Consider the following 25359-nt stretch of genomic DNA (forward strand, 5'->3'; position numbering starts at 1 on the left):
AGTTCTGTGTCCCTGAGTAACAGTTCTGTGTCCCTCAGTAACAATTATGTGTCCCTCAGTAACAATTCTGTGTCTGTCCCTGAGTAACTGTTCTGTGTCCCTGAGTAACAATTCTGTGTCCCTGAGTAACAATTCTGTGTCCCTCAGTAACAATTCTGTGTCCCTCAGTAACAATTCTGTGTCTGTCCCTGAGTAACAATTCTGTGTCCCTGAGTAACAATTCTGTTTCCCTCAGTAACAATTCTGTGTCCCTGAGTAACAATTCTGTGTCCCTCAGTAACAATTCTGTGTCCCTCAGTAACAATTCTGTGTCTGTCCCTGAGTAACAATTCTGTGTCCCTGAGTAACAATTCTGTGTCCCTCAGTAACAATTCTGTGTCCCTCAGTAACAATTCTGTGTCTGTCCCTGAGTAACAATTCTGTGTCCCTCAGTAACAATTCTGTGTCCCTCAGTAACAATTCTGTGTCTGTCCCTGAGTAACAATTCTGTGTCCCTGAGTTACAATTCTGTGTCTGTCCCTGAGTAACAATTCTGTGTCCCTCAGTAACAATTCTGTGTCCCTCAGTAACACTTCGGTGTCCCTCAGTAACAATTCTGTGTCCCTGAGTAACAATTCTGTGTCTGTCCCTGAGTAACAATTCTGTGTCCCTCAGTAACAATTCTGTGTCCCTCAGTAACAATTCTGTGTCTGTTCCTGAGTAACAATTCTGTGTCCCTGAGTAACAATTCTGTGTCCCTGAGTAACAATTCTGTGTCCCTCAGTAACAATTCTGTGTCCCTGAGTAATAATTCTGTGTCCCTCAGTAACAATGCTGTGTCTGTCCCTGAGTAACAATTCTGTGTCCCTGAGTAACAATTCTGTGTCCCTGAGTAACAATTCTGTATCCCTCAGTAACAATTCTGTGTCCCTCAGTAACAATTCTGTGTCCCTGAGTAACAATTATGTGTCCCTGAGTAACAATTCTGTGTCCCTCAGTAACAATTCTGTGTCCCTCAGTAACAATTCTGTGTCTGTCCCTGAGTAACAATTCTGTGTCCCTCAGTAACAATTCTGTGTCCCTCAGTAACAATTCTGTGTCCCTCAGTAACAATTCTGTGTCTGTCCCTGAGTAACAGTTCTGTGTCCCTGAGTAACAGTTCTGTGTCCCTCAGTAACAATTCTGTGTCCCTCAGTAACAATTCTGTGTCTGTCCCTGAGTAACAGTTCTGTGTCCCTCAGTAACAATTCTGTGTCCCTCAGTAACAATTCTGTGTCCCTCAGTAACAATTCTGTGTCACTCAGTAACAATTCTGTGTCCCTCAGTAACAATTCTGTGTCTGTCCCTCAGTAACAATTCTGTGTCCCTGAGTAACAATTCTGTGTCCCTCAGTAACAATTCTGTGTCCCTGAGTAACAATTCTGTGTCCCTCAGTAACAATTCTGTGTCTGTCCCTGAGTAACAATTCTGTGTCCCTGAGTATTAATTCTGTGTCCCTCAGTAACAATTCTGTGTCCCTCAGTAACAATTCTGTGTCTGTCCCTGAGTAACAATTCTGTGTCCCTCAGTAACAATTCTGTGTCCCTCAGTAACAATTCTGTGTCTGTCCCTGAGTAACAATTCTGTGTCCCTGAGTTACAATTCAGTGTCTGTCCCTGAGTAACAATTCTGTGTCCCTCAGTAACAATTCTGTGTCCCTCAGTAACACTTCGGTGTCCCTCAGTAACAATTCTGTGTCCCTCAGTAACAATTCTGTGTCTGTCCCTGAGTAACAATTCTGTGTCTGTCCCTGAGTAACAATTCTGTGTCCCTCAGTAACAATTCTGTGTCCCTCAGTAACAATTCTGTGTCTGTCCCTGAGTAACAATTCTGTGTCCCTGAGTAACAATTCTGTGTCCCTCAGTAACAATTCTGTGTCCCTGAGTAACAATTCTGTGTCCCTCAGTAACAATGCTGTGTCTGTCCCTGAGTAACAATTCTGTGTCCCTCAGTAACAATTCTGTGTCCCTCAGTAACAATTCTGTGTCCCTGAGTAACAATTCTGTGTCTGTCCCTGAGTAACAGTTCTGTGTCCCTGAGTAACAGTTCTGTGTCCCTCAGTAAAAATTCTGTGTCCCTCGGTAACAATTCTGTGTCCCTCAGTAACAATTCTGTGTCTGTCCCTGAGTAACAATTCTGTGTCCCTCAGTAACAATTCTGTGTCCCTCAGTAACAATTCTGTGTCTGTCCCTGAGTAACAATTCTGTGTCCCTGAGTAACAATTCTGTGTCCCTCAGTAACAATTCTGTGTCCCTCAGTAACAATTCTGTGTCTGTCCCTGAGTAACAATTCTGTGTCCCTCAGTAACAATTCTGTGTCCCTCAGTAACAATTCTGTGTCCCTCAGTAACAATTCTGTGTCCCTCAGTAACAATTCTGTGTCTGTCCCTGAGTAACAGTTCTGTGTCCCTGAGTAACAGTTCTGTGTCCCTCAGTAACAATTCTGTGTCCCTCAGTAACAATTCTGTGTCTGTCCCTGAGTAACAGTTCTGTGTCCCTGAGTAACAGTTCTGTGTCCCTGAGTAACAATTCTTTGTCCCTCAGTAACAATTCTGTGTCCCTCAGTAACAATTCTGTGTCCCTCAGTAACAATTCTGTGTCTGTCCCTGAGTAACAATTCTGTGTCCCTGAGTAAAAATTCTGTGTTCTGAGTAACAATTCTGTGTCCCTCAGTAACAATTCTGTGTCCCTGAGTAACAATTCTGTGTCCCTCAGTAACAATTCTGTGTCTGTCCCTGAGTAACAATTCTGTGTCCCTGAGTAACAATTCTGTGTCCCTCAGTAACAATTCTGTGTCCCTCAGTAACAATTCTGTGTCTGTCCCTGAGTAACAATTCTGTGTCCCTCAGTAACAATTCTGTGTCTGTCCCTGAGTAACAATTCTGTGTCCCTGAGTTACAATTCTGTGTCTGTCCCTGAGTAACAATTCTGTGTCCCTGAGTAACAATTCTGTGTCCCTCAGTAACACTTCGGTGTCCCTCAGTAACAATTCTGTGTCCCTCAGTAACAATTCTGTGTCCCTCAGTAACAATTCTGTGTCTGTCCCTGAGTAACAATTCTGTATCTGTCTCTGAGTAACAATTCTGTGTCCCTCAGTAACAATTCTGTGTCCCTCAGTAACAATTCTGTGTCTGTCCCTGAGTAACAATTCTGTGTCCCTGAGTAACAATTCTGTGTCCCTGAGTAACAATTCTGTGTCCCTCAGTAACAATTCTGTGTCTGTCCCTGAGTAACAATTCTGTGTCCCTGAGTAACAATTCTGTGTCCCTGAGTAACAATTCTGTATCCCTCAGTAACAATTCTGTGTCCCTCAGTAACAATTCTGTGTCTGTCCCTGAGTAACAATTCTGTGTCCCTCAGTAACAATTCTGTGTCCCTCAGTAACAATTCTGTGTCCCTGAGTAACAATTCTGTGTCTGTCCCTGAGTAACAGTTCTGTGTCCCTGAGTAACAGTTCTGTGTCCCTCAGTAACAATTCTGTGTCCCTCAGTAACAATTCTGTGTCCCTCAGTAACAATTCTGTGTCTGTCCCTGAGTAACAGTTCTGTGTCCCTGTGTAACAGTTCTGTGTCCCTGAGTAACAATTCTGTGTCCCTCAGTAACAATTCTGTGTCCCTCAGTAACAATTCTGTGTCTGTCCCTGAGTAACAGTTCTGTGTCCCTGAGTAACAGTTCTGTGTCCCTCAGTAACAATTCTGTGTCTGTCCCTGAGTAACAATTCTGTGTCCCTCAGTAACAATTCTGTGTCCCTCAGTAACAATTCTGTGTCCCTCAGTAACAATTCTGTGTCCCTGAGTAACAGTTCTGTGTCCCTGAATAACAGTTCTGTGTCCCTGAGTAACAGTTCTGTGTCCCTCAGTAACAATTCTGTGTCTGTCCCTGAGTAACAATTCTGTGTCCCTCAGTAACAATTCTGTGTCCCTCAGTAACAATTCTGTGTCTGTCCCTGAGTAACAGTTCTGTGTCCCTGAGTAACAGTTCTGTGTCCCTCAGTAACAATTCTGTGTCCCTCAGTAACAATTCTGTGTATGTCCCTGAGTAACAGTTCTGTGTCCCTGAGTAACAGTTCTGTGTCCCTCAGTAACAATTCTGTGTCTGTCCCTGAGTAACAATTCTGTGTCCCTCAGTAACAATTCTGTGTCCCTCAGTAACAATTCTGTGTCCCTCAGTAACAATTCTGTGTCCCTCAGTAACAATTCTGTGTCTGTCCCTGAGTAACAATTCTGTGTCCCTGAGTAACAATTCTGTGTCCCTGAGTAACAATTCTGTGTCCCTCAGTAACAATTCTGTGTCCCTCAGTAACAATTCTGTGTCTGTCCCTGAGTAACAATTCTGTGTCCCTGAGTAACAATTCTGTGTCCCTCAGTAAAAATTCTGTGTCCCTCAGTAACAATTCTGTGTCTGTCCCTGAGTAACAATTCTGTGTCCCTCAGTAACAATTCTGTGTCCCTCAGTAACAATTCTGTGTCCCTCAGTAACAATTCTGTGTCTGTCCCTGAGTAACAGTTCTGTGTCCCTGAGTAACAGTTCTGTGTCCCTCAGTAACAATTCTGTGTCCCTCAGTAACAATTCTGTGTCTGTCCCTGAGTAACAGTTCTGTGTCCCTGAGTAACAGTTCTGTGTCCCTGAGTAACAATTCTGTGTCCCTCAGTAACAATTCTGTGTCTCTCCCTGAGTAACAATTCTGTGTCCCTGAGTAAAAATTTTGTGTTCTGAGTAACAATTCTGTGTCCCTCAGTAACAATTCTGTGTCCCTGAGTAACAATTCTGTGTCCCTCAGTAACAATTCTGTGTCTGTCCCTGAGTAACAATTCTGTGTCCCTGAGTAACAATTCTGTGTCCCTCAGTAACAATTCTGTGTCCCTCAGTAACAATTCTGTGTCTGTCCCTGAGTAACAATTCTGTGTCCCTCAGTAACAATTCTGTGTCCCTCAGTAACAATTCTGTGTCTGTCCCTGAGTAACAATTCTGTGTCCCTGAGTTACAATTCTGTGTCTGTCCCTGAGTAACAATTCTGTGTCCCTGAGTAACAATTCTGTGTCCCTCAGTAACACTTCGGTGTCCCTCAGTAACAATTCTGTGTCCCTCAGTAACAATTCTGTGTCTGTCCCTGAGTAACAATTCTGTGTCTGTCCCTGAGTAACAATTATGTGTCCCTCAGTAACAATTCTGTGTCCCTCAGTAACAATTCTGTGTCTGTCCCTGAGTAACAATTCTGTGTCCCTGAGTAACAATTCTGTGTCCCTGAGTAACAATTCTGTGTCCCTCAGTAACAATTCTGTGTCCCTCAGTAACAATTCTGTGTCTGTCCCTGAGTAACAATTCTGTGTCCCTGAGTAACAATTCTGTGTCCCTGAGTAACAATTCTGTATCCCTCAGTAACAATTCTGTGTCCCTCAGTAACAATTCTGTGTCTGTCCCTGAGTAACAATTCTGTGTCCCTCAGTAACAATTCTGTGTCCCTCAGTAACAATTCTGTGTCCCTGAGTAACAATTCTGTGTCTGTCCCTGAGTAACAGTTCTGTGTCCCTGAGTAACAGTTCTGTGTCCCTCAGTAACAATTCTGTGTCCCTCAGTAACAATTCTGTGTCCCTCAGTAACAATTCTGTGTCTGTCCCTGAGTAACAGTTCTGTGACCCTGTGTAACAGTTCTGTGTCCCTGAGTAACAATTCTGTGTCCCTCAGTAACAATTCTGTGTCCCTCAGTAACAATTCTGTGTCTGTCCCTGAGTAACAGTTCTGTGTCCCTGAGTAACAGTTCTGTGTCCCTCAGTAACAATTCTGTGTCTGTCCCTGAGTAACAATTCTGTGTCCCTCAGTAACAATTCTGTGTCCCTCAGTAACAATTCTTTGTCTGTCCCTGAGTAACAGTTCTGTGTTCCTGAGTAACAGTTCTGTGTCCCTGAGTAACAGTTCTGTGTCCCTGAGTAACAATTCTGTGTCCCTCAGTAACAATTCTGTGTCCCTCAGTAACAATTCTGTGTCCCTCAGTAACAATTCTGTGTCTGTCCCTGAGTAACAGTTCTGTGTCCCTGAGTAACAGTTCTGTGTCCCTCAGTAACAATTCTGTGTCCCTCAGTAACAATTCTGTGTCCCTCAGTAACAATTCTGTGTCTGTCCCTGAGTAACAGTTCTGTGTCCCTGAATAACAGTTCTGTGTCCCTGAGTAACAGTTCTGTGTCCCTCAGTAACAATTCTGTGTCCCTCAGTAACAATTCTGTGTATGTCCCTGAGTAACAGTTCTGTGTCCCTGAGTAACAGTTCTGTGTCCCTCAGTAACAATTCTGTGTCTGTCCCTGAGTAACAATTCTGTGTCCCTCAGTAACAATTCTGTGTCCCTCAGTAACAATTCTGTGTCCCTCAGTAACAATTCTGTGTCTGTCCCTCAGTAACAATTCTGTGTCCCTCAGTAACAATTCTGTGTCCCCGAGTAACAATTCTGTGTCCCTCAGTAACAATTCTGTGTCCCTCAGTAACAATTCTGTGTCTGTCCCTGAGTAACATTTCTGTGTCCCTGAGTAACAATTCTGTGTCCCTCAGTAACAATTCTGTGTCCCTCAGTAACAATTCTGTGTCTGTCCCTGAGTAACAATTCTGTGTCCCTCAGTAACAATTCTGTGTCCCTCAGTAACAATTCTGTGTCCCTCAGTAACAATTCTGTGTCTGTCCCTGAGTAACAGTTCTGTGTCCCTGAGTAACAGTTCTGTGTCCCTCAGTAACAATTCTGTGTCCCTGAGTAACAATTCTGTGTCTGTCCCTGAGTAACAGTTCTGTGTCCCTGAGTAACAGTTCTGTGTCCCTGAGTAACAATTCTGTGTCCCTCAGTAACAATTCTGTGTCCCTCAGTAACAATTCTGTGTCCCTCAGTAACAATTCTGTGTCTGTCCCTGAGTAACAATTCTGTGTCCCTGAGTAAAAATTCTGTGTTCTGAGTAACAATTCTGTGTCCCTCAGTAACAATTCTGTGTCCCTGAGTAACAATTCTGTGTCCCTCAGTAACAATTCTGTGTCTGTCCCTGAGTAACAATTCTGTGTCCCTGAGTAACAATTCTGTGTCCCTCAGTAACAATTCTGTGTCCCTCAGTAACAATTCTGTGTCTGTCACTGAGTAACAATTCTGTGTCCCTCAGTAACAATTCTGTGTCCCTCAGTAACAATTCTGTGTCTGTCCCTGAGTAACAATTCTGTGTCCCTGAGTTACAATTCTGTGTCTGTCCCTGAGTAACAATTCTGTGTCCCTGAGTAACAATTCTGTGTCCCTCAGTAACACTTCGGTGTCCCTCAGTAACAATTCTGTGTCCCTCAGTAACAATTCTGTGTCTGTCCCTGAGTAACAATTCTGTGTCTGTCCCTGAGTAACAATTCTGTGTCCCTCAGTAACAATTCTGTGTCCCTCAGTAACAATTCTGTGTCTGTCCCTGAGTAACAATTCTGTGTCCCTGAGTAACAATTCTGTGTCCCTGAGTAACAATTCTGTATCCCTCAGTAACAATTCTGTGTCCCTCAGTAACAATTCTGTGTCTGTCCCTGAGTAACAATTCTGTGTCCCTCAGTAACAATTCTGTGTCCCTGAGTAACAATTCTGTGTCCCTGAGTAACAATTCTGTGTCTGTCCCTGAGTAACAGTTCTGTGTTCCTGAGTAACAGTTCTGTGTCCCTGAGTAACAGTTCTGTGTCCCTGAGTAACAATTCTGTGTCCCTCAGTAACAATTCTGTGTCCCTCAGTAACAATTCTGTGTCTGTCCCTGAGAAACAGTTCTGTGTCCCTGAGTAACAGTTCTGTGTCCCTGAGTAACAATTCTGTGTCCCTCAGTAACAATTCTGTGTCCCTCAGTAACAATTCTGTGTCCCTCAGTAACAATTCTGTGTCTGTCCCTGAGTAACAGTTCTGTGTCACTTAATAACAGTTCTGTGTCCCTGAGTAACAGTTCTGTGTCCCTCAGTAACAATTCTGTGTCTGTCCCTGAGTAACAATTCTGTGTCCCTCAGTAACAATTCTGTGTCCCTCAGTAACAATTCTGTGTCCCTCAGTAACAATTCTGTGTCCCTCAGTAACAATTCTGTGTCTGTCCCTGAGTAACAGTTCTGTGTCCCTGAGTAACAGTTCTGTGTCCCTCAGTAACAATTCTGTGTCCCTCAGTAACAATTCTGTGTATGTCCCTGAGTAACAGTTCTGTGTCCCTGAGTAACAGTTCTGTGTCCCTCAGTAACAATTCTGTGTCTGTCCCTGAGTAACAATTCTGTGTCCCTCAGTAACAATTCTGTGTCCCTCAGTAACAATTCTGTGTCTGTCCCTCAGTAACAATTCTGTGTCCCTCAGTAACAATTCTGTGTCCCTGAGTAACAATTCTGTGTCCCTCAGTAACAATTCTGTGTCCCTCAGTAACAATTCTGTGTCTGTCCCTGAGTAACAATTCTGTGTCCCTGAGTAACAATTCTGTGTCCCTCAGTAACAATTCTGTGTCCCTCAGTAACAATTCTGTGTCTGTCCCTGAGTAACAATTCTGTGTCCCTCAGTAACAATTCTGTGTCCCTCAGTAACAATTCTGTGTCCCTCAGTAACAATTCTGTGTCTGTCCCTGAGTAACAGTTCTGTGTCCCTGAGTAACAGTTCTGTGTCCCTCAGTAACAATTCTGTGTCCCTGAGTAACAATTCTGTGTCTGTCCCTGAGTAACAGTTCTGTGTCCCTGAGTAACAGTTCTGTGTCCCTGAGTAACAATTCTGTGTCCCTCAGTAACAATTCTGTGTCCCTCAGTAACAATTCTGTGTCCCTCAGTAACAATTCTGTGTCTGTCCCTGAGTAACAATTCTGTGTCCCTGAGTAAAAATTCTGTGTTCTGAGTAACAATTCTGTGTCCCTCAGTAACAATTCTGTGTCCCTGAGTAACAATTCTGTGTCCCTCAGTAACAATTCTGTGTCTGTCCCTGAGTAACAATTCTGTGTCCCTGAGTAACAATTCTGTGTCCCTCAGTAACAATTCTGTGTCCCTCAGTAACAATTCTGTGTCTGTCCCTGAGTAACAATTCTGTGTCCCTCAGTAACAATTCTGTGTCCCTCAGTAACAATTCTGTGTCTGTCCCTGAGTAACAACTCTGTGTCCCTGAGTTACAATTCTGTGTCTGTCCCTGAGTAACAATTCTGTGTCCCTGAGTAACAATTCTGTGTCCCTCAGTAACACTTCGGTGTCCCTCAGTAACAATTCTGTGTCCGTGAGTAACAATTCTGTGTCTGTCCCTGAGTAACAATTCTGTGTCCCTCAGTAACAATTCTGTGTCCCTCAGTAACAATTCTGTGTCTGTCCCTGAGTTACAATTCTGTGTCCCTCAGTAACAATTCTGTGTCCCTGAGTAACAATTCTGTATCCCTCAGTAACAATTCTGTGTCCCTCAGTAACAATTCTGTGTCTGTCCCTGAGTAACAATTCTGTGTCCCTCAGTAACAATTCTGTGTCCCTGAGTAACAATTCTGTGTCCCTGAGTAACAATTCTGTGTCTGTCCCTGAGTAACAGTTCTGTGTCCCTGAGTAACAGTTCTGTGTCCCTCAGTAACAATTCTGTGTCCCTCAGTAACAATTCTGTGTCCCTCAGTAACAATTCTGTGTCTGTCCCTGAGTAACAGTTCTGTGTCCCTGTGTAACAGTTCTGTGTCCCTGAGTAACAATTCTGTGTCCCTCAGTAACAATTCTGTGTCCCTCAGTAACAATTCTGTGTCTGTCCCTGAGTAACAGTTCTGTGTCCCTGAGTAACAGTTCTGTGTCCCTCAGTAACAATTCTGTGTCTGCCCCTGAGAAACAATTCTGTGTCCCTCAGTAACAATTCTGTGTCCCTCAGTAACAATTCTGTGTCTGTCCCTGAGTAACAGTTCTGTGTCCCTGAATAACAGTTCTGTGTCCCTGAGTAACAGTTCTGTGTCCCTCAGTAACAATTCTGTGTCTGACCCTGAGTAACAATTCTGTGTCCCTCAGTAACAATTCTGTGTCCCTCAGTAACAATTCTGTGTCCCTCAGTAACAATTCTGTGTCTGTCCCTGAGTAACAGTTCTGTGTCCCTGAGTAACAGTTCTGTGTCCCTCAGTAACAGTTCTGTGTCCCTCAGTAACAATTCTGTGTCCCTCAGTAACAATTCTGTGTCTGTCCCTGAGTAACAGTTCTGTGTCCCTGAGTAACAGTTCTGTGTCCCTGAGTAACAATTCTGTGTCCCTCAGTAACAATTCTGTGTCTGTCCCTGAGTAACAGTTCTGTGTCCTTGAGTAACAGTTCTGTGTCCCTCAGTAACAATTCTGTGTCTGTCCCTGAGTAACAATTCTGTGTCCCTCAGTAACAATTCTGTGTCCCTCAGTAACAATTCTGTGTCTGTCCCTGAGTAACAGTTCTGTGTCCCTGAGTAACAGTTCTGTGTCCCTCAGTAACAATTCTGTGTCTGTCCCTGAGTAACAATTCTGTGTCCCTCAGTAACAATTCTGTGTCCCTCAGTAACAATTCTTTGTCTGTCCCTGAGTAACAGTTCTGTGTTCCTGAGTAACAGTTCTGTGTCCCTGAGTAACAGTTCTGTGTCCCTGAGTAACAATTCTGTGTCCCTCAGTAACAATTCTGTGTCCCTCAGTAACAATTCTGTGTCTGTCCCTGAGTAACAGTTCTGTGTCCCTGAGTAACAGTTCTGTGTCCCTGAGTAACAGTTTTGTGTCCCTCAGTAACAATTCTGTGTCCCTCAGTAACAATTCTGTGTCCCTCAGTAACAATTCTGTGTCTGTCCCTGAGTAACAGTTCTGTGTCCCTGAGTAACAGTTCTGTGTCCCTCAGTAACAATTCTGTATCCCTCAGTAACAATTCTGTGTATGTCCCTGAGTAACAGTTCTGTGTCCCTGAGTAACAGTTCTGTGTCCCTCAGTAACAATTCTGTGTCTGTCCCTGAGTAACAATTCTGTGTCCCTCAGTAACAATTCTGTGTCCCTCAGTAACAATTCTGTGTCCCTCAGTAACAATTCTGTGTCTGTCCCTGAGTAACAGTTCTGTGTCCCTGAGTAACAGTTCCGTGTCCCTGAGTAACAGTTCTGTGTCCCTGAGTAACAGTTCTGTGTCCCTCAGGAACAATTCTGTGTCTGTCCCTGAGTAACAATTCTGTGTCCCTCAGTAACAATTCTGTGTCCCTCAGTAACAATTCTGTGTCCCTCAGTAACAATTCTGTGTTTGTCCATGAGTAACAGTTCTGTGTCCCTGAGTAACAGTTCTGTGTCCCTGAGTAACAGTTCTGTGTCCCTGAGTAACAGTTCTGTGTCCCTCAGTAACAATTCTGTGTCTGTCCATGAGTAACAATTCTGTGTCCCTGAGTAACAATTCTGTGTCCCTCAGTAACAATTCTGTGTCCCTCAGTAACAATTCTGTGTCTGTCCCTGAGTAACAGTTCTGTGTCCCTGAGTAACAGTTCTGTGTCCCTGAGTAACAGTTCTGTGTCCCTGAGTAACAATTCTGTGTCTGTCCCTGAGTAACAATTCTGTGTCCCTCAGTAACAATTCTGTGTCCCTGAGTAACAATTCTGTGTCCCTCAGTAACAATTCTGTGTCTGTCCCTGAGTAACAATTCAGTGTCTGTCCCTGAGTAACAATTCTGTGTCCCTAAGTAACGTTTCTGTGTCCCTAAGTAACGGTTCTGTGTCCCTAAGTAACGTTTCTGTGGCCCTAAGTAACGTTTCTGTGGCCCTAAGTAACGATTCTGTGGCCCTAAGTAACGTTTCTGTGGCCCTAAGTAACGTTTCTGTGTCCCTAAGTAACGTTTCTGTGGCCCTAAGTAACGTTTCTGTGGCCCTAAGTAACGATTCTGTGGCCCTAAGTAACGTTTCTGTGGCCCTAAGTAACGTTTCTGTGGCCCTAAGTAACGTTTCTGTTGCCCTAAGTAACGTTTCTGTGGCCCTAAGTAACGATTCTGTGGCCCTAAGTAACGTTTCTGTGTCCCTGAGTAACGTTTCTGTGTCCCTAAGTAACGTTTCTGTGGCCCTAAGTAACTTTTCTGTGTCCCTGAGTAACGTTTCTGTGTCCCTAAGTAACGTTTCTGTGTCCCTAAGTAACGTTTCTGTGTCCCTAAGTAACGTTTCTGTGTCCCTAACTCTGTCCCTAATACAGAGAGGTCTGCCTCTCTTGAATGACTGGAGGCAAATGGAGAATTCTAAAATGGCCGCCATTTATAGCTCGACCATTACACAGTGCTGGCTGGCTGGCTGCTGATTGGCTAATGCGATCACATGTCATGAATGAATGCATTATGGGTCAGCGCGCCTTGTCTGCACGCCTTCCCAGACATCCCCGCTCCGTCGCCGCACATGTCACCGCCATTTTAGGAAAAATTTCAATTCGCGCATCCGAAGTATGCTAATTTTCGGATTCGGCGCGAATCGAAATTTTTCTATTATTCGAAACGAATTCCACTTCGCCTACTTCGATTCGCTCATCTCTAATAATCACCTCAAGACACTAGAAGTATTATATGTGTCTAAAGATCCAACATGGAGTCAATGTGACGAAATGGAGATTTTGGTTTTAAGTGCAAAGTGGAATGAAGGGAGAAAGAAAAATTGTTATTGTTGGCACTCCTTGTTAATGAAGTGAAAATTCCCTCCTAATCGTGAGGTTTAAAGTGTTTGATGTTAAAATCATAGTGTAGCACCCTTCTAGAATAGGTTGCTAGAGTGGTTCAGGTAAACTTTAGCTCCTTTGTAACCATTGGAGCTGTGTGTTATTATTTTTGGTTGTTCTGCTTCCCCCTGCTTTCTGGTGGATTCTAAAATGTAGTGGGTTGGAAGAGGCAGACTCTTGGCCTTACAATGTATGTGGTCTAAGCCAATCCATTAGGGGATACCCAGTAGGTGGATGAGGAGTGTGTAAATAGTCTGGGGCTGGAGTAGCAGGGTTCTTGTCCTAACGGAGAAGACCCCAGCCTGAAAGGCTACTGCCCTTCTGGGCATTGCAGCTGAAGTTGCAGGAGTTCATCGAAGTCCCAGCTCAGTGGGAGCTGAGGGACTATTAAGGGACTATTAAGGGATTTTACTGAGGACCTGGTCTGGGAATTCACTGGAGATGTGTCTGGCAGATATTGGATAGAAGCATCCAAGTATCTGAGGGCATTGTGAGTACAGGCCTCATTGTATGATCCTAGTGACTGTAACCATGTTACAATGAACTGTAGAGCGTTTCTGCAAAATGCACTAAAAACATGTAGGTGTGAACCAGCCCTTGAGGTTATGCAGGTACTTCAAGAGGGTTTAAAAAGCAGTAGAGATGTTTAGAATGCAGAGTTGGTCAGGACAAGAGAGGAAGCAGCAGGTCTGAGATGCAGTCGATCTAACAGCCCTGGAACTGGGTATCATTAGTTCTATCCCAGAAGTCCTAAAGTGAGAGAAGGCTGATTTCTGTCTGCACTGAAGAGTCAGCAGTGAATGGTGATAAATGCCCAGGTTAATGAGGTTCTGTCCAGAGATACAGAAGGGATGTTGAATTGGTTATAAGGTGTGGAATGCGGCCCTGGAACTTGAGGGGCATCTAGAATAAGAATCCCCCTCCACTATAATCTGACCAATACTTAAAGAATGCTTTCTTCCCCCTATATCCCCCCATCCTCCCCCTTACAATTATGTAGCCACCTGCCGCTGCTGCCGATGGTCGGGGCGGTGGCCATCTTGGTACACTTTATATGCTTTTTGATTTCTGTCTCCACATTGATACTTTTTAATGTTCTAATAAATACTACAATATATGCAACCTTATTGGCTCCTGTGGTGAGCTATTCCCTCTAGGACAAGGGCTGACTTCCCATCCGAGTGCACAGGATGAATTTGGTCCGGTTTAACCCTTTGGTCACCTTCCATTCTCAGATGTTTAATGCTTGATTGCCTGTTACCAGTTTTCATCTGGTGAGTGTACATCCGAGAGAGGTGGTGGATTCTATTGTGTGATCATCACAACATTTGCAGTCTGCACCTTAATTATACTGCGCCTTATGGTTTCATGGACAATTGCCTCCATTTATGGATATTTGACTATATAAATAGCACATTTAACCATGGACATTGATGTAGAGTTTTATCCTATTTATATATCTCAGATTTTATATATTTATTGTAACATAATTTACTACTGCACTTTACTTCACGGATCACCACGTGCATTATTGTATTTAGATTCTGGCTGTGATACACTTTATTGATTGGCATTTGCTTTTTGAGCTGTTTAGCTGATATTTTCATGCTTTTACTTGATTCACTTTACTGTTTCACTCAGCTCATTACATTCATGATGACTTTACCATATTGTTTGATTTTTAGATTTCACATTTACTAATCTTTTTTGCACTTTTATGTGTTGCACTCTACCATTCTGCAATATATATATATTTTTTCAGGGACTTTGGCAAGATAAAACGTTAAAAGCTCCTGAGCTTTAGGAGCAGCAGTGTGCATGAACCTATGGAGAGTCTGGGGTTGATTCACTAAAGGCAATTAGACTGTGCACTTTTCAAAATACAGTTGCACTTTTCCAAGAGAAGTTGCTCCAGAGCTTAATAAATGAGGTAAAGATTTACTTTGCAAAAAATACCCAATCACATGCAAGGAAATTTAAAAAAAAACAGCATTTTTGCTTGCACCTGATTGGATGATGGAAGCCAGCAGAGCTTCTGTTCATTTACTAAGTTCTGGAGTGACTGTTCTCGGAAGAGTGCAACTGCACTCTCTGCAAAAAAAGTTTATTTGCTTTTAGTAAATCAACCCCTCTGTATTTATTCTGTGGCATCAAGGATGGGTGGCAGAAAGATAAATCTTATCAAGCCTTTCTCCCTTTGCATGAATGCCAGCCTCTCAAGTCTTATCACATACAAGGCTACACTTTGTTCTCCTTCAGGCTAAAAGCAACTTTACTGTTCAAGTCCCATCATGTACACTGATACTCTAACCCACACTTTCCTCTGAGATGTTTCACCACCTAGTGGTGCTTAGTCGTAGAGCCCCCCCCCCCCCACACACACACACACACAGCTTTTTTTGCCTCCCCCCTTTTTTTCTTTACCTCTTTTCTTTTTTGGCATGCTCCTCCCCTTTAATATTTCACTCTCCTCCCTCCCTCTTATCTGCTATTGAGTATGCAGGGGAGTGGTGGATTCTGGAGGTACCCACAGCAGTGGCTGGATGGAAAGGCTGGAGGACCTAAAGTGGTATACAAACTGTATGTGAGCCAGGCCTCAACACTAGTAGTTGAAAGTTTGGAGCATTTTTGGTGACAATGCAACTAGTGTCTTTAACGTGGAATTACACAGCCTCTGAGCACCACAAACCACAAATGCTATTTCATTTATTTTTAATATTCAAAGCAGACTCATCCATCCAGCCACATCTCCATGTTTTATTTTTTTGAGAAATCACTTTGAAAAACACATATCCATTAGCATTTCTGGCCATGGCCATCTTGAGTAAGGGCAGATGATTCACGTAGCATTTACTTGTTGGAATCCATCTGCCCTTAGCTTAGGCATACAGACAGGATTGTGGGCTTAGCTGAGAAATCCCCTACTCCCCTTCTAAAGATTCCTGAGATGTATGACATAATTTGCCAAGGGAGTAACTGCAGAAATGTAAAAAAAAAGTTTAAAACAAGTTAATATGATATACTTTCCTATCTGTTTACTAATGATAGCAGCAAAAGGATTAAACATAGTCAGTGTTGATTGAGAGGGTAAAGTTCCTCTTTAAATACCTTCTCACAAACATCAATGCATAATTGGTTGGAAAGCACCTGTATGGCAAACTGAGAAACTAAGGAGCTGTTTGGTTTATTTTGAGAGCTGCTGGCTGATTAAGTGATTAACAAGAAACAGTGATCAATCATTGATTTCTGTTTCATGTATGCATGTAGGAAAACCAGACTTTGGGCTCAAGTCCCGAGAAGCTGAGTACTCCAGATTTTCTGCAGGTCACATCATGGTGAAACCGTTTAATTGAAACTTGGCTGTGTGGCTTCCACCAGTACTTACAGAATTCATGCGAAAAGATTTCAGCAGTATCACCTCACTGATGATATGTTTCACAATGCACTAATATTACTATTGCTGGTCTTTAAAGTGAGTTCCACTCACGCTGTCAAAAAATAAAAGTCAGCAGCTACAAAAACTGTAGCTGCTGACTTTTAAAAACAGCCACTTACCTGTCCCTCGGTCCCATGGTGTGTCCCCGCAGCCCTTTTACTGGCCGTCCTGGATTCCAGGAGTCCGGCATCTTCAGTGTGGGCACCCGGCTGTGATAGCTTGCGGCTTCAGGACCGAGTACCCACTGCACATGCACAAGTAGCGTTGAGCTTCTTGAATGGTCCTGTAGTCTTCTTGGACCTGTCACATGTCCCAAAAGACTACAGGGAGGGAGGGAAGGAGGACATCTTCTGCTTCCGATTGCCTAGGTGATCGGACCGGAAGTGGGAGCGGGTACCTGTCAAATTCGGGTACCCGCTCCCCCTCGCCCCCCAAAGGTACCAATCCTTAATGGGGAGCAGTCCTTAAAGCAGAACTTCCCCTTTTGGGTGGAGCTCCACTTTAAGTGATTTTCATAGGCATATGTGGAGATAGATGGCTGCTGACAGCACCAACAAATAGGTCTTAAAGCGTCTATAAACCTCAGACATGAAATATGAACAAAGAACATCTTTCTATACTGAGTGTGATTTCTTTCTGTTGACTCATTCCTCTGTTATCTGCTTATCTGTCACTCCTGACAGTTTTTCCTGACTCCCCTAGATATTTGGTGATGATTGAGGAGAGCTACAGCACACAGCCTGTGACTGACAGGCAAAGCTATGCATATTCCCTGTGTCCTGTGTAAAGGAAGGAGGGGTGTATCCTTTCCTTCCAATCAAGGTTCAGAGCTTTCCTTACTGAGCTCTGGAGTGCCGCCTGCTTTGTGCTGATGATAAAATCTGTGTTGTGGAAGGCAGTACATGACACATGGTACAGATAAACAGGTGCAACTTATGTGGAAGGATTTGCTTCATCTCCGTGTATCACCTGAGGCCAGTCACTTCACTGGGTATATGTAAGGGGTTACAACTACTTTAAGTATGGTATTCATGTTATAGCTTTATTTCCTAAATCTATATATTATAAAACTGTTGCTTTGCTTCTTTCATTTTAAAAATAAAACATTGTATATTATGCACATTTCCTTATTCCTAATTTATAGTTACATCTTTCAGTTTGTGTTTATATATACCTTAAATAAGCTGTACACATCCACATTCTGATCATCTCGAGGTGGACCCAAGCAGAGCATATGTGGTTGGTGAAAGCGTCTCATTGGTGGAGGAAGATCCAAATAACGATACGTACAACGGCCTTCATTTTCTTTGATGCGATCGTCATATCTGCCATCATCTCGGAATGGAAATAGATTATAAACCTTAATAAAAAGTATTTATGGAAAAATGTTAAAAAAAATTGCAGTAAAGTCCAGCTAAAAAGAAAACAGTTATCAAATTTGGAGAGCCAACACTCACTTTGTCAGCAGTCAGCTCCTTGTCAGGTTTCATTAACACCACACTCTGATCCACCACCCTGAGACCACAAAGAGAGCCAGGAGCAGCCTGAACCCGGAGAGATACATTCGATCCTGGGAGGACCTCATCTGGGGAGAAGTCAACTGATACCTGGCAAGGAGATAACACAATAGCACAGAATATTAACATGAATAGTATTGAGTAGAGTCTTCTAACCTACGTCTGCAAGAAGAGAAGCAGCTTCTAGATGTCTACCATCCTGTAGGCAGGGTTTATACTCATTAAGGCTACATCCACACTAGCGTTGTATTTTTAATCTCAATAAATGCTGGAAAAAAACACTGGATAAAAAATGCTGGTTATAGCGTTTAGAAGCATTTAGGAGCATTAGCATTTTATTAGTCTTTTACAGTACACATAGAAAAAAAAGCTAGAAAAAAAGCTGTTAGGAGCATTTTCGTGGCAATTAGGAGTGTTTAGCGTTTTTTCTGCTGGAAAAACACTCAAAAAGACTCTACAAAAACAATACACAGTAGCAGCCATAACATTATGACCACTGATAAGAAAAGGGAATAACATTAGAGATGAGCATGAAGGAAAAATTAGTCTTGCTTCGGATTCATTTGTTAGGTTAATAGTTTTGATTCGTTATATTAGAGCGATTTGTTTTTTGGAATTTGTTTCGTATATTCAGATACATTTTGTATATTTGGATTCAGTTAGTATATGTGTTATCTTTTAAGCAATTTAAATTTCGGAAGATTTCTATATTCATCTTAACTTGTTAAATTGTTATTTCAAGAGATAATACTTATGCATTGTTTGGGTTGGATGGAGGTGAATTCATCAGAAACTCTGAATCATAACATAACGCATAAAAAAAAATTAATCTTGGATTCATATGGTATGTTATGATCAGGGGCTGACTGACCATTTGGAAACTCGGGCACTGCCCGAGGGCCCAGGGTCAGTATGGGGCCCCATGAGATACCCCTGGTATCTTTTCATAGGCTTTTTTGAGTTTGGGCAAGGACACAGGGGCCCCATGATCCCCTATTGCCCAGGGGCCCCATGAGTTGTCAATCCTCCCCTGGTTATGATTCTGAGATTCTGATGGATCCAACTTCATCTGACTCAAACACAATAAAGGGCCCTTTCACCCTGATCATTTTTTAAGTTAAAAAAAGCAGAAGAAAAATGCATGAAAGATGCATCCCTTCACATCCTCTTCACACTGGTCCTTTGAGTTTCAGTTGCGTTTATACTGCTCCATTGCAAAAATGCATATTTGTTTTTGCCACGGTGTGTTGAGTTTTTGATGCGTTTGCATTGTGTTTTTCCCATGGACTTGTGACTGGATAAAGCACTTCCCACAGTTCTTTTGTGCTTTTTATGCTCTTTCACCGTGTTTTCTAGTCATTTCAATGGAGAGGTACATGTTTGGTGCGGTAAAAAAAAATAGCACCAAAAATGCACCTCTCCGCTGAAATGAATAGAAACAGTGGCAAAAAGACCTAAAAAATGCAATGCACCTTTGGGAAGTACATTGTCCAGTCACATTCCAGGGGAAAAAACACAGCACGAATTTGTCAAAACATAAAAAACGTGTTTTTGCAACAGATTAGTGTGAAAGCAGCCTAAGTAAGAATCATCATCTTATTTCACTTTTATACCTTACTGTATTTATTGCAGTATGTTTCTATTTCAAATTTGTATTAAAAAAATTCATTATTTTGTTATGTTATCATTTATTTTGGATTCGTTAAAATTTGTTACTATTGTGATTCGGAAATTCAGATACAATAGAATCTCTGAATAATGAAAATTTTGTCTGAATTTCAATATGTAAGGAAACGAATCGCACATCTATCATTGATTATCTTGTTACAATTACATATGAAAGTAGATGGGATGAAGCAGAAAGCTAACACCTCTGAAGTTGATGTGGTGAAAGCAAAACCATTGCACAGAATAGGTAAGTATAAGGGCTCATGTATGCTGCAGCTGATAAACTCACGTTTAGGAGCTGTTCAGCTTTTTTTCCCCCTGAACTCCCCCTAATGTTTCCCTATGTGTCCATGTACACACCGTCATTTACAGTCATTTACAGGCAGTTGAGTTTACAGTCTTTTCTTGAATGCAGAAAACTTGCATTCAGCAGTAGATTTTATCAGCGTTTAAAATGCAAAATGCTTGTAAATACATGTAAACACGGCTAAACACGGCTAACCACATTTATAGGTATTTGCGTTTCAAACATTTTTATAATACTTCTATTTCCAGATGCTGTCCAGAGCCTTTTTTCACCATGAAAAACGCATGCAAAGCATTTTCCCGGTACTCAAAGGGACCTAGCACACCATACTTTGAGAAAAAATATGTTAGACACTGCTGCAATAATTTCTGCAGAAATGAGCCGGAACACATCCAAACACCACAAAAAAAAAAAAGCTAATTTTAACAAATACTGCTCCCTCTGCTTCTGCTCTCTCTATTTCTCTCAAAATGTCTGAAATTGTAAATTTTTTACTGTTTTTCAGTGCAATCTGGGCATTTTGGAAGGTCTCCTGAGGTTATCTTAAAAAAAAGCTTCTAACCGCAACCGCTCATAAACACGGTATGCAAATGCGGCTAAAGAGGCGTTTTTTAATCTATGTTTTCCAGCAGTCAGTTTCCATCGTTCAGAAGTGTCCCACGTACATGGAGCCTAACATGTTTGTGATTTTTAATACAAAAAATCTGATCCTTTAGTATCACTTTAAGTCATGGGTGCTCAGCCTGTGGCCCTTAAGCTGTTGCAGAACTACCAGTCCCATCATGCCTCTGCCTTTGGGAGTCATGCTTGTAACTGTCAGCCTTGCAATGCTTCATGGGATTTGTAGTTCCTCAACACCTGGAGGTCCACAGGTTGAGCACCCATGCTTTAAGTCTTGCTGTGGATACAAAGTAAGCTATATGCGTAGACCACTCACTTTATTGTGGAAGCACCGCTGGATTTTATATTTTGCCGAGTCAGCCAAAATATCTCCATCTGGTAACATAGTATACACAAGCGCCCGAAAAGTTGAAGATGTCCCTGCATTTAAAGGAATCTTCAGTGTGGCCTTGCCATGAAGATCTGCAGGAGAAGAACACACAGACAGGCATACTGATCAAACAAGGTTTATCGTTTTCACAGATATTTTTAATTCATATATCATTTGTAAAATTAAGGGGGAAATTATTATTAGAGAGTCTTATACAGTCCTGTCCCTGATCCAGCGAGGTGTTGGTTTTGTGGTCTTGTCAGAGCTGCACAGCCTCTTGAATATCTTCAATCATAGGCCCAAGTATCTGCTCTGCATTCTAAGGCTAACCATACACTATACAATTTTCTGTCCAATTTCTGCTCAATTTCCTTTAGATTTACCTTCAACTATGTAGTGCAAGAGCCTGCCTAATTGGATACAATTGAAAGTGTTGTTAGGTTTGACCACCTATTATATGATTTTTGGTAAATCTAAACCAAAAATCTCAAGAAAATTGTATAATGTATGACCGGCCAATCCTATACTCAATCCTGCAGAGATCTCTGGAGTACTTTGGACTAACTCTCCATTGGATTGAATAAGAGTGCAGAGCTCATGCATAGGTCATGCTGCCCATTGAAGGCAGTATCTCACTGGATCAGGGACAAATGAATATAAAGCTTGGAGGGGGGCTGAGGATGGGAGCTGACTACAAAATAGGAGTACCAGCACTAAAGGTTCTTCAATTAGAATGTAAGGTCCACTTATTAACTATTTGACCTCTGGAAGGTTTTACCCCTTCATGACCAGAGCATTTTATTTGCTATTCTGCACTGTTGTATTTTAACTGGCAAGTGAACGGTAATGCAACACTGTACTCAAATGAAATGGATATAATTTTTTTACACAAAATAAAACTCTTTCTCAATATTTTCTACTTTCTGTTATAAAACATATCCATATAAAAAATGTAAATATCAAATTTCTTCATAAATTTAGGCCAAAATATGTTCTGCTACTTTGGTTAAAAATCCAATAAGTGTATATTATATAAAATAAAACCACTTCCTAGATAAATAAATGAACAAATAAAAAATATATAGATCCCTTATGATTAAGCCGATGACGAAACGCGTCAAGGGAAGTGACGTCAAGATGCATACGGGAACCGGAAGTTGACCGGCGGACATTTTGGAAAAGGGAAAGATCATCTACTAAATCCCTGGACGTTTCCTGGATGGCAGCAAGGCTACTGCATGGTATTTAAAGCGTTTTAGAAGTTTATAAAATGTGAGCATTCTGATTAAAGTTCATTTATACTGGTATATCTTGGCGGTATCATACTATTTTGTCCCTCATATGTTTACATTTATATGGAGCATGGTATATGGGGATATATGGAATATCATGGCTAATGGACCCAGATAGTGCCGTGAAGACAGAGTAAACCTGGTGGAAATCTACAGGAGGGCCGTCTCCCACCAGTTATTGTATGATATTGAAAGCGTCTGTTTTTGGAATATTGGTAAGGGTATGCATTCCTTACTGCAATTTAGAAGTGTCACAGTGTTGGTTTGTGTAGGAGCACTGAAGAGTGATTCACACACAGTGTTGCATCACTGTTTGGATTTACAGTTTTTCACTTTGTTCACTTTTTACACTGATTATCAGTTTGATTGGTTATTCACTTGAGTGATGTCACTATATTTTATGTTATTTAAAAGATAATACACTATGTGATATTTCTCTTTTTTTGAGGGAATATTATCGTGGAAAGCATTGGAAGGATTATATATTTTTTGGACACTTATTTGTCACTGCTATCACATGAGAAGAATTTGATTTATTTTGTGGCCTTATAGGGGTTTATTTACTAAAGCTGGAGAGTGCAAAATCAGGCTGACTTCTGCATAGAAACCAATCAGCTTCTAACTTCAGCTTGTTCAGTTAAGCTTTGGCAATAAAACCTGGAAGCTGATTGGTTCCTATGCAGAAGTCAGCCTGATTTTTGCACTCTCTAGCTTTAGTAAATAAACCCATTAGGGTCTGGACTTCACTTGTATAGTCATTGCTGTGGCTTCAACTTTTATATAGCATTTTCTGTTTAATAATAAGTGTATATTAACTGGTTTATGTGAAAAGTATAGCGTTGAAAAACTATGAGATATATATACTGAAATGTATGCAGCTATGATGGTATACTGGTAATGGTGCTGATCAGTGGCTTATGGTGGGATTGTGATAGCTGACGCTGGCTGGGAGGTGCAGTGACACTGACATCAATAGTGACACTAATACAGTGATCAGTGCTAATACTGTCCACTATCGCTGTACTAGTGACACTGACTGAAAGGGGTTAACATCTAGGGACAATTAAGGGGTAATTGTGTGCCTAACAATGTGTAATGTTTGTAATATATGCTGCTTTTACTTTACTATATGGCTGGTTTTTCTACCTGTTTTGCAGGGAAAAAGCAGCCAAATTGCTGTTCCTTGTACACAGAGCTCTGTGTTTTGTAAACACAGAACTCTGAGTGATTGAACACAGCCAATCAGCTGACATCAGCCAAAATCATTGGTTGAAAGCAGCTGCCAAACTTGTGCTGTGTAGCATGGGTCAGCAGGGGTGAGCATGCTCGGCCCCGCAGACCCGGAAGGAGACAGTCACATAAATACGTGACTGCACCTGCATCTGCTGCCCTGCCTCATTATAGCATTGTTGCAGGCCACGTTTTAATAAGCTTGAGATAAGATACAAGCATGCACTTACTTAACTTACCTTCGTTTTCATTTTCAGTGCTAATTTCTAAAGATCCATAATCATGAATAGAGCCTTTAAAAGTCACCTTTTAAAATAATGGAGAAAAAAAAAAGAAAATATAAGTTGTAGTGCAATAGAATTTTTTTTTTGTTATGCGGTTGCTGTGTCAGCTATAGTAAAGGGGAATGAGGGTTTGCTTATTTTTATTATTCTATTGAAAGGATAACAGCAAATATTGTCACCTATCAAAAAGGTTACTCAGAAAACTAATGACATGGAAAATTATGTTATGATTAAAGATTAAAAGAACCAAATCTATTAGCCAAAGATAAAAATTAGGGAGGATGTGATCACCTTTTCTACAAAATATAGCTATCCTTTGTAGGAAATTCAGAGGAAAATTCTGGCTTTACAGTCACAATAAACGACTTAACACCACACATTGCAACTAGAGGAAAATTAGGGTTATCTCCTGCTCCATCAAAGGTTCTTTATTATTAGCCCTGGTTTACACCAGTGCGGCTTTGAAGTTGCACTACTTCAAAGCCGACTATGAAATGCAACTTCATTGAGGCTTGCTGACTTCTGTGTGACTTCATTCAACAAATGTCAACGCAAGTCACAATGAATCCGCACAGAAATAGTGCAGGAACCTTTTTCAAAGTCACTGTGACTTGAACAGTTCCATTGCTGCAAATAAGGGTGTGACTTGTCATGCAACTTTGAACTCTCAAGTCACATTACAAGTCGCACTGGTGTGAACAAGGGCTTAGAGCTATGAAGATGTAGAATAGCCTTCTGTTAGATCAGGTTCTAACAGATACTGTAGTCTTTGGTAGGGATTGAAATATTTCTTACAACAGTGTTTCTCAATCCTGTCCTCAATTCCAACCCAAAAGTGTCCTTTTTTTGTTTAGGATATCTCATATATTGTATGCACAGGTGAAATAAATATTGTCTCAGCGATACAATTGATATATCTCTGTGAATATAGGCAAAACAAGAACTTTTACTGACATGGAGTATCCTTTTGGCAAACAATGTCCAAAAAGAAAACAACAAAACAAACTGGCTTGGTTTTTTTTATTATTTTAAGGTGGAGGCAGATGGAAGCTGCAGTTATACCACTCTAGGTGTTGTGTTTATAACAGCTCTCTGGGGGTGCACAGCCACAAAAAGGATAATCTACTACTAACCTATTTCCAGGCACAAATAACAAAAGCGAAAAATACTGACCAGCTGCATGCAAGTTGTTTTTGTTGATTGTGTGTGGAAATTGATGAATGAAATCTTACAATAAAATGTTTTTGTATCCATAAGATTTATATTGCAAATGTTATAATTTGAGGTCTATTTTAACACACACACATATATTATATATATATATATATATACAGTGGGGATCGAAAGTTTGGGCACCCCAGCTAAAAATTTGTATTAATGTGCATAAAGAAGCCAAGGAAAGATGGAAAAATCTCCAAAAGGCATCAAATTACAGATTAGACATTCTTATAATATGTCAACAAAAGTTAGATTTTATTTCCATCATTTACACTTTCAAAATAACAGAAAACAAAAAAATGGCGTCTGCAAAAGTTTGGGCACCCTGCAGAGTTAATATCTTGTACTGCCCCCTTTGGCAAGTATCACAGCTTGTAAACACTTTTTGTAGCCAGCCAAGAGTCTTTCAATTCTTGTTTGAGGTATCTTTGCCCATTCTTCCTTACAAAAGTCTTCCAGTTCTTTGAGATTTCTGGGCTGTCTGTCACGCACTGCTCTTTTAAGGTCTATCCATAGATTTTCAATTATGTTGAGGTCAGGAGATTGTGAAGGCCATGGCAAAACCTTCAGTTTACGCCTCTTGATGTAATCCCCCGTGCATTTCGAGGTGTGTTTAGGATCATTATCCATTTGTACAAGCCATCTTCTCTTTAACTTCAGCTTTTTCACAGATGGCATCAAGTTACCATCCAAAATTTGCTGAAATTTTATTGAATCCATTTTTCCTTCTACTCGTGAGATGTTCCCTGTGCCACTGGCTGCAACACAACCCC

The 25359-nt window shown here is 41.5% G+C and overlaps 1 protein-coding gene across 1 annotated transcript in view; it reads right to left on the reverse strand.

Annotated features, from left to right (window-relative positions):
• LOC149449763 (alpha-2-macroglobulin-like) overlaps positions 1-25359 on the reverse strand; it is a 126319-nt gene that overhangs the window by 62067 nt on the left and 38893 nt on the right. Inside the window, exons 13-16 of the mRNA XM_089692751.1 lie at positions 23324-23390; positions 20509-20654; positions 17537-17686; positions 17254-17439 (exon numbers count right to left, since the gene is read on the reverse strand). Coding sequence (XP_089548877.1) covers positions 17254-17439; positions 17537-17686; positions 20509-20654; positions 23324-23390 — 549 coding nt within the window. The remainder of the gene's footprint in view (positions 1-17253; positions 17440-17536; positions 17687-20508; positions 20655-23323; positions 23391-25359) is intronic.

The sequence above is a fragment of the Staurois parvus genome, unplaced genomic scaffold (genome assembly GCF_062004578.1).
Source record: "Staurois parvus isolate SC_StPar_1 unplaced genomic scaffold, SC_StPar_1.0 ptg000604l, whole genome shotgun sequence".
Taxonomy (NCBI): domain Eukaryota; kingdom Metazoa; phylum Chordata; class Amphibia; order Anura; family Ranidae; genus Staurois; species Staurois parvus.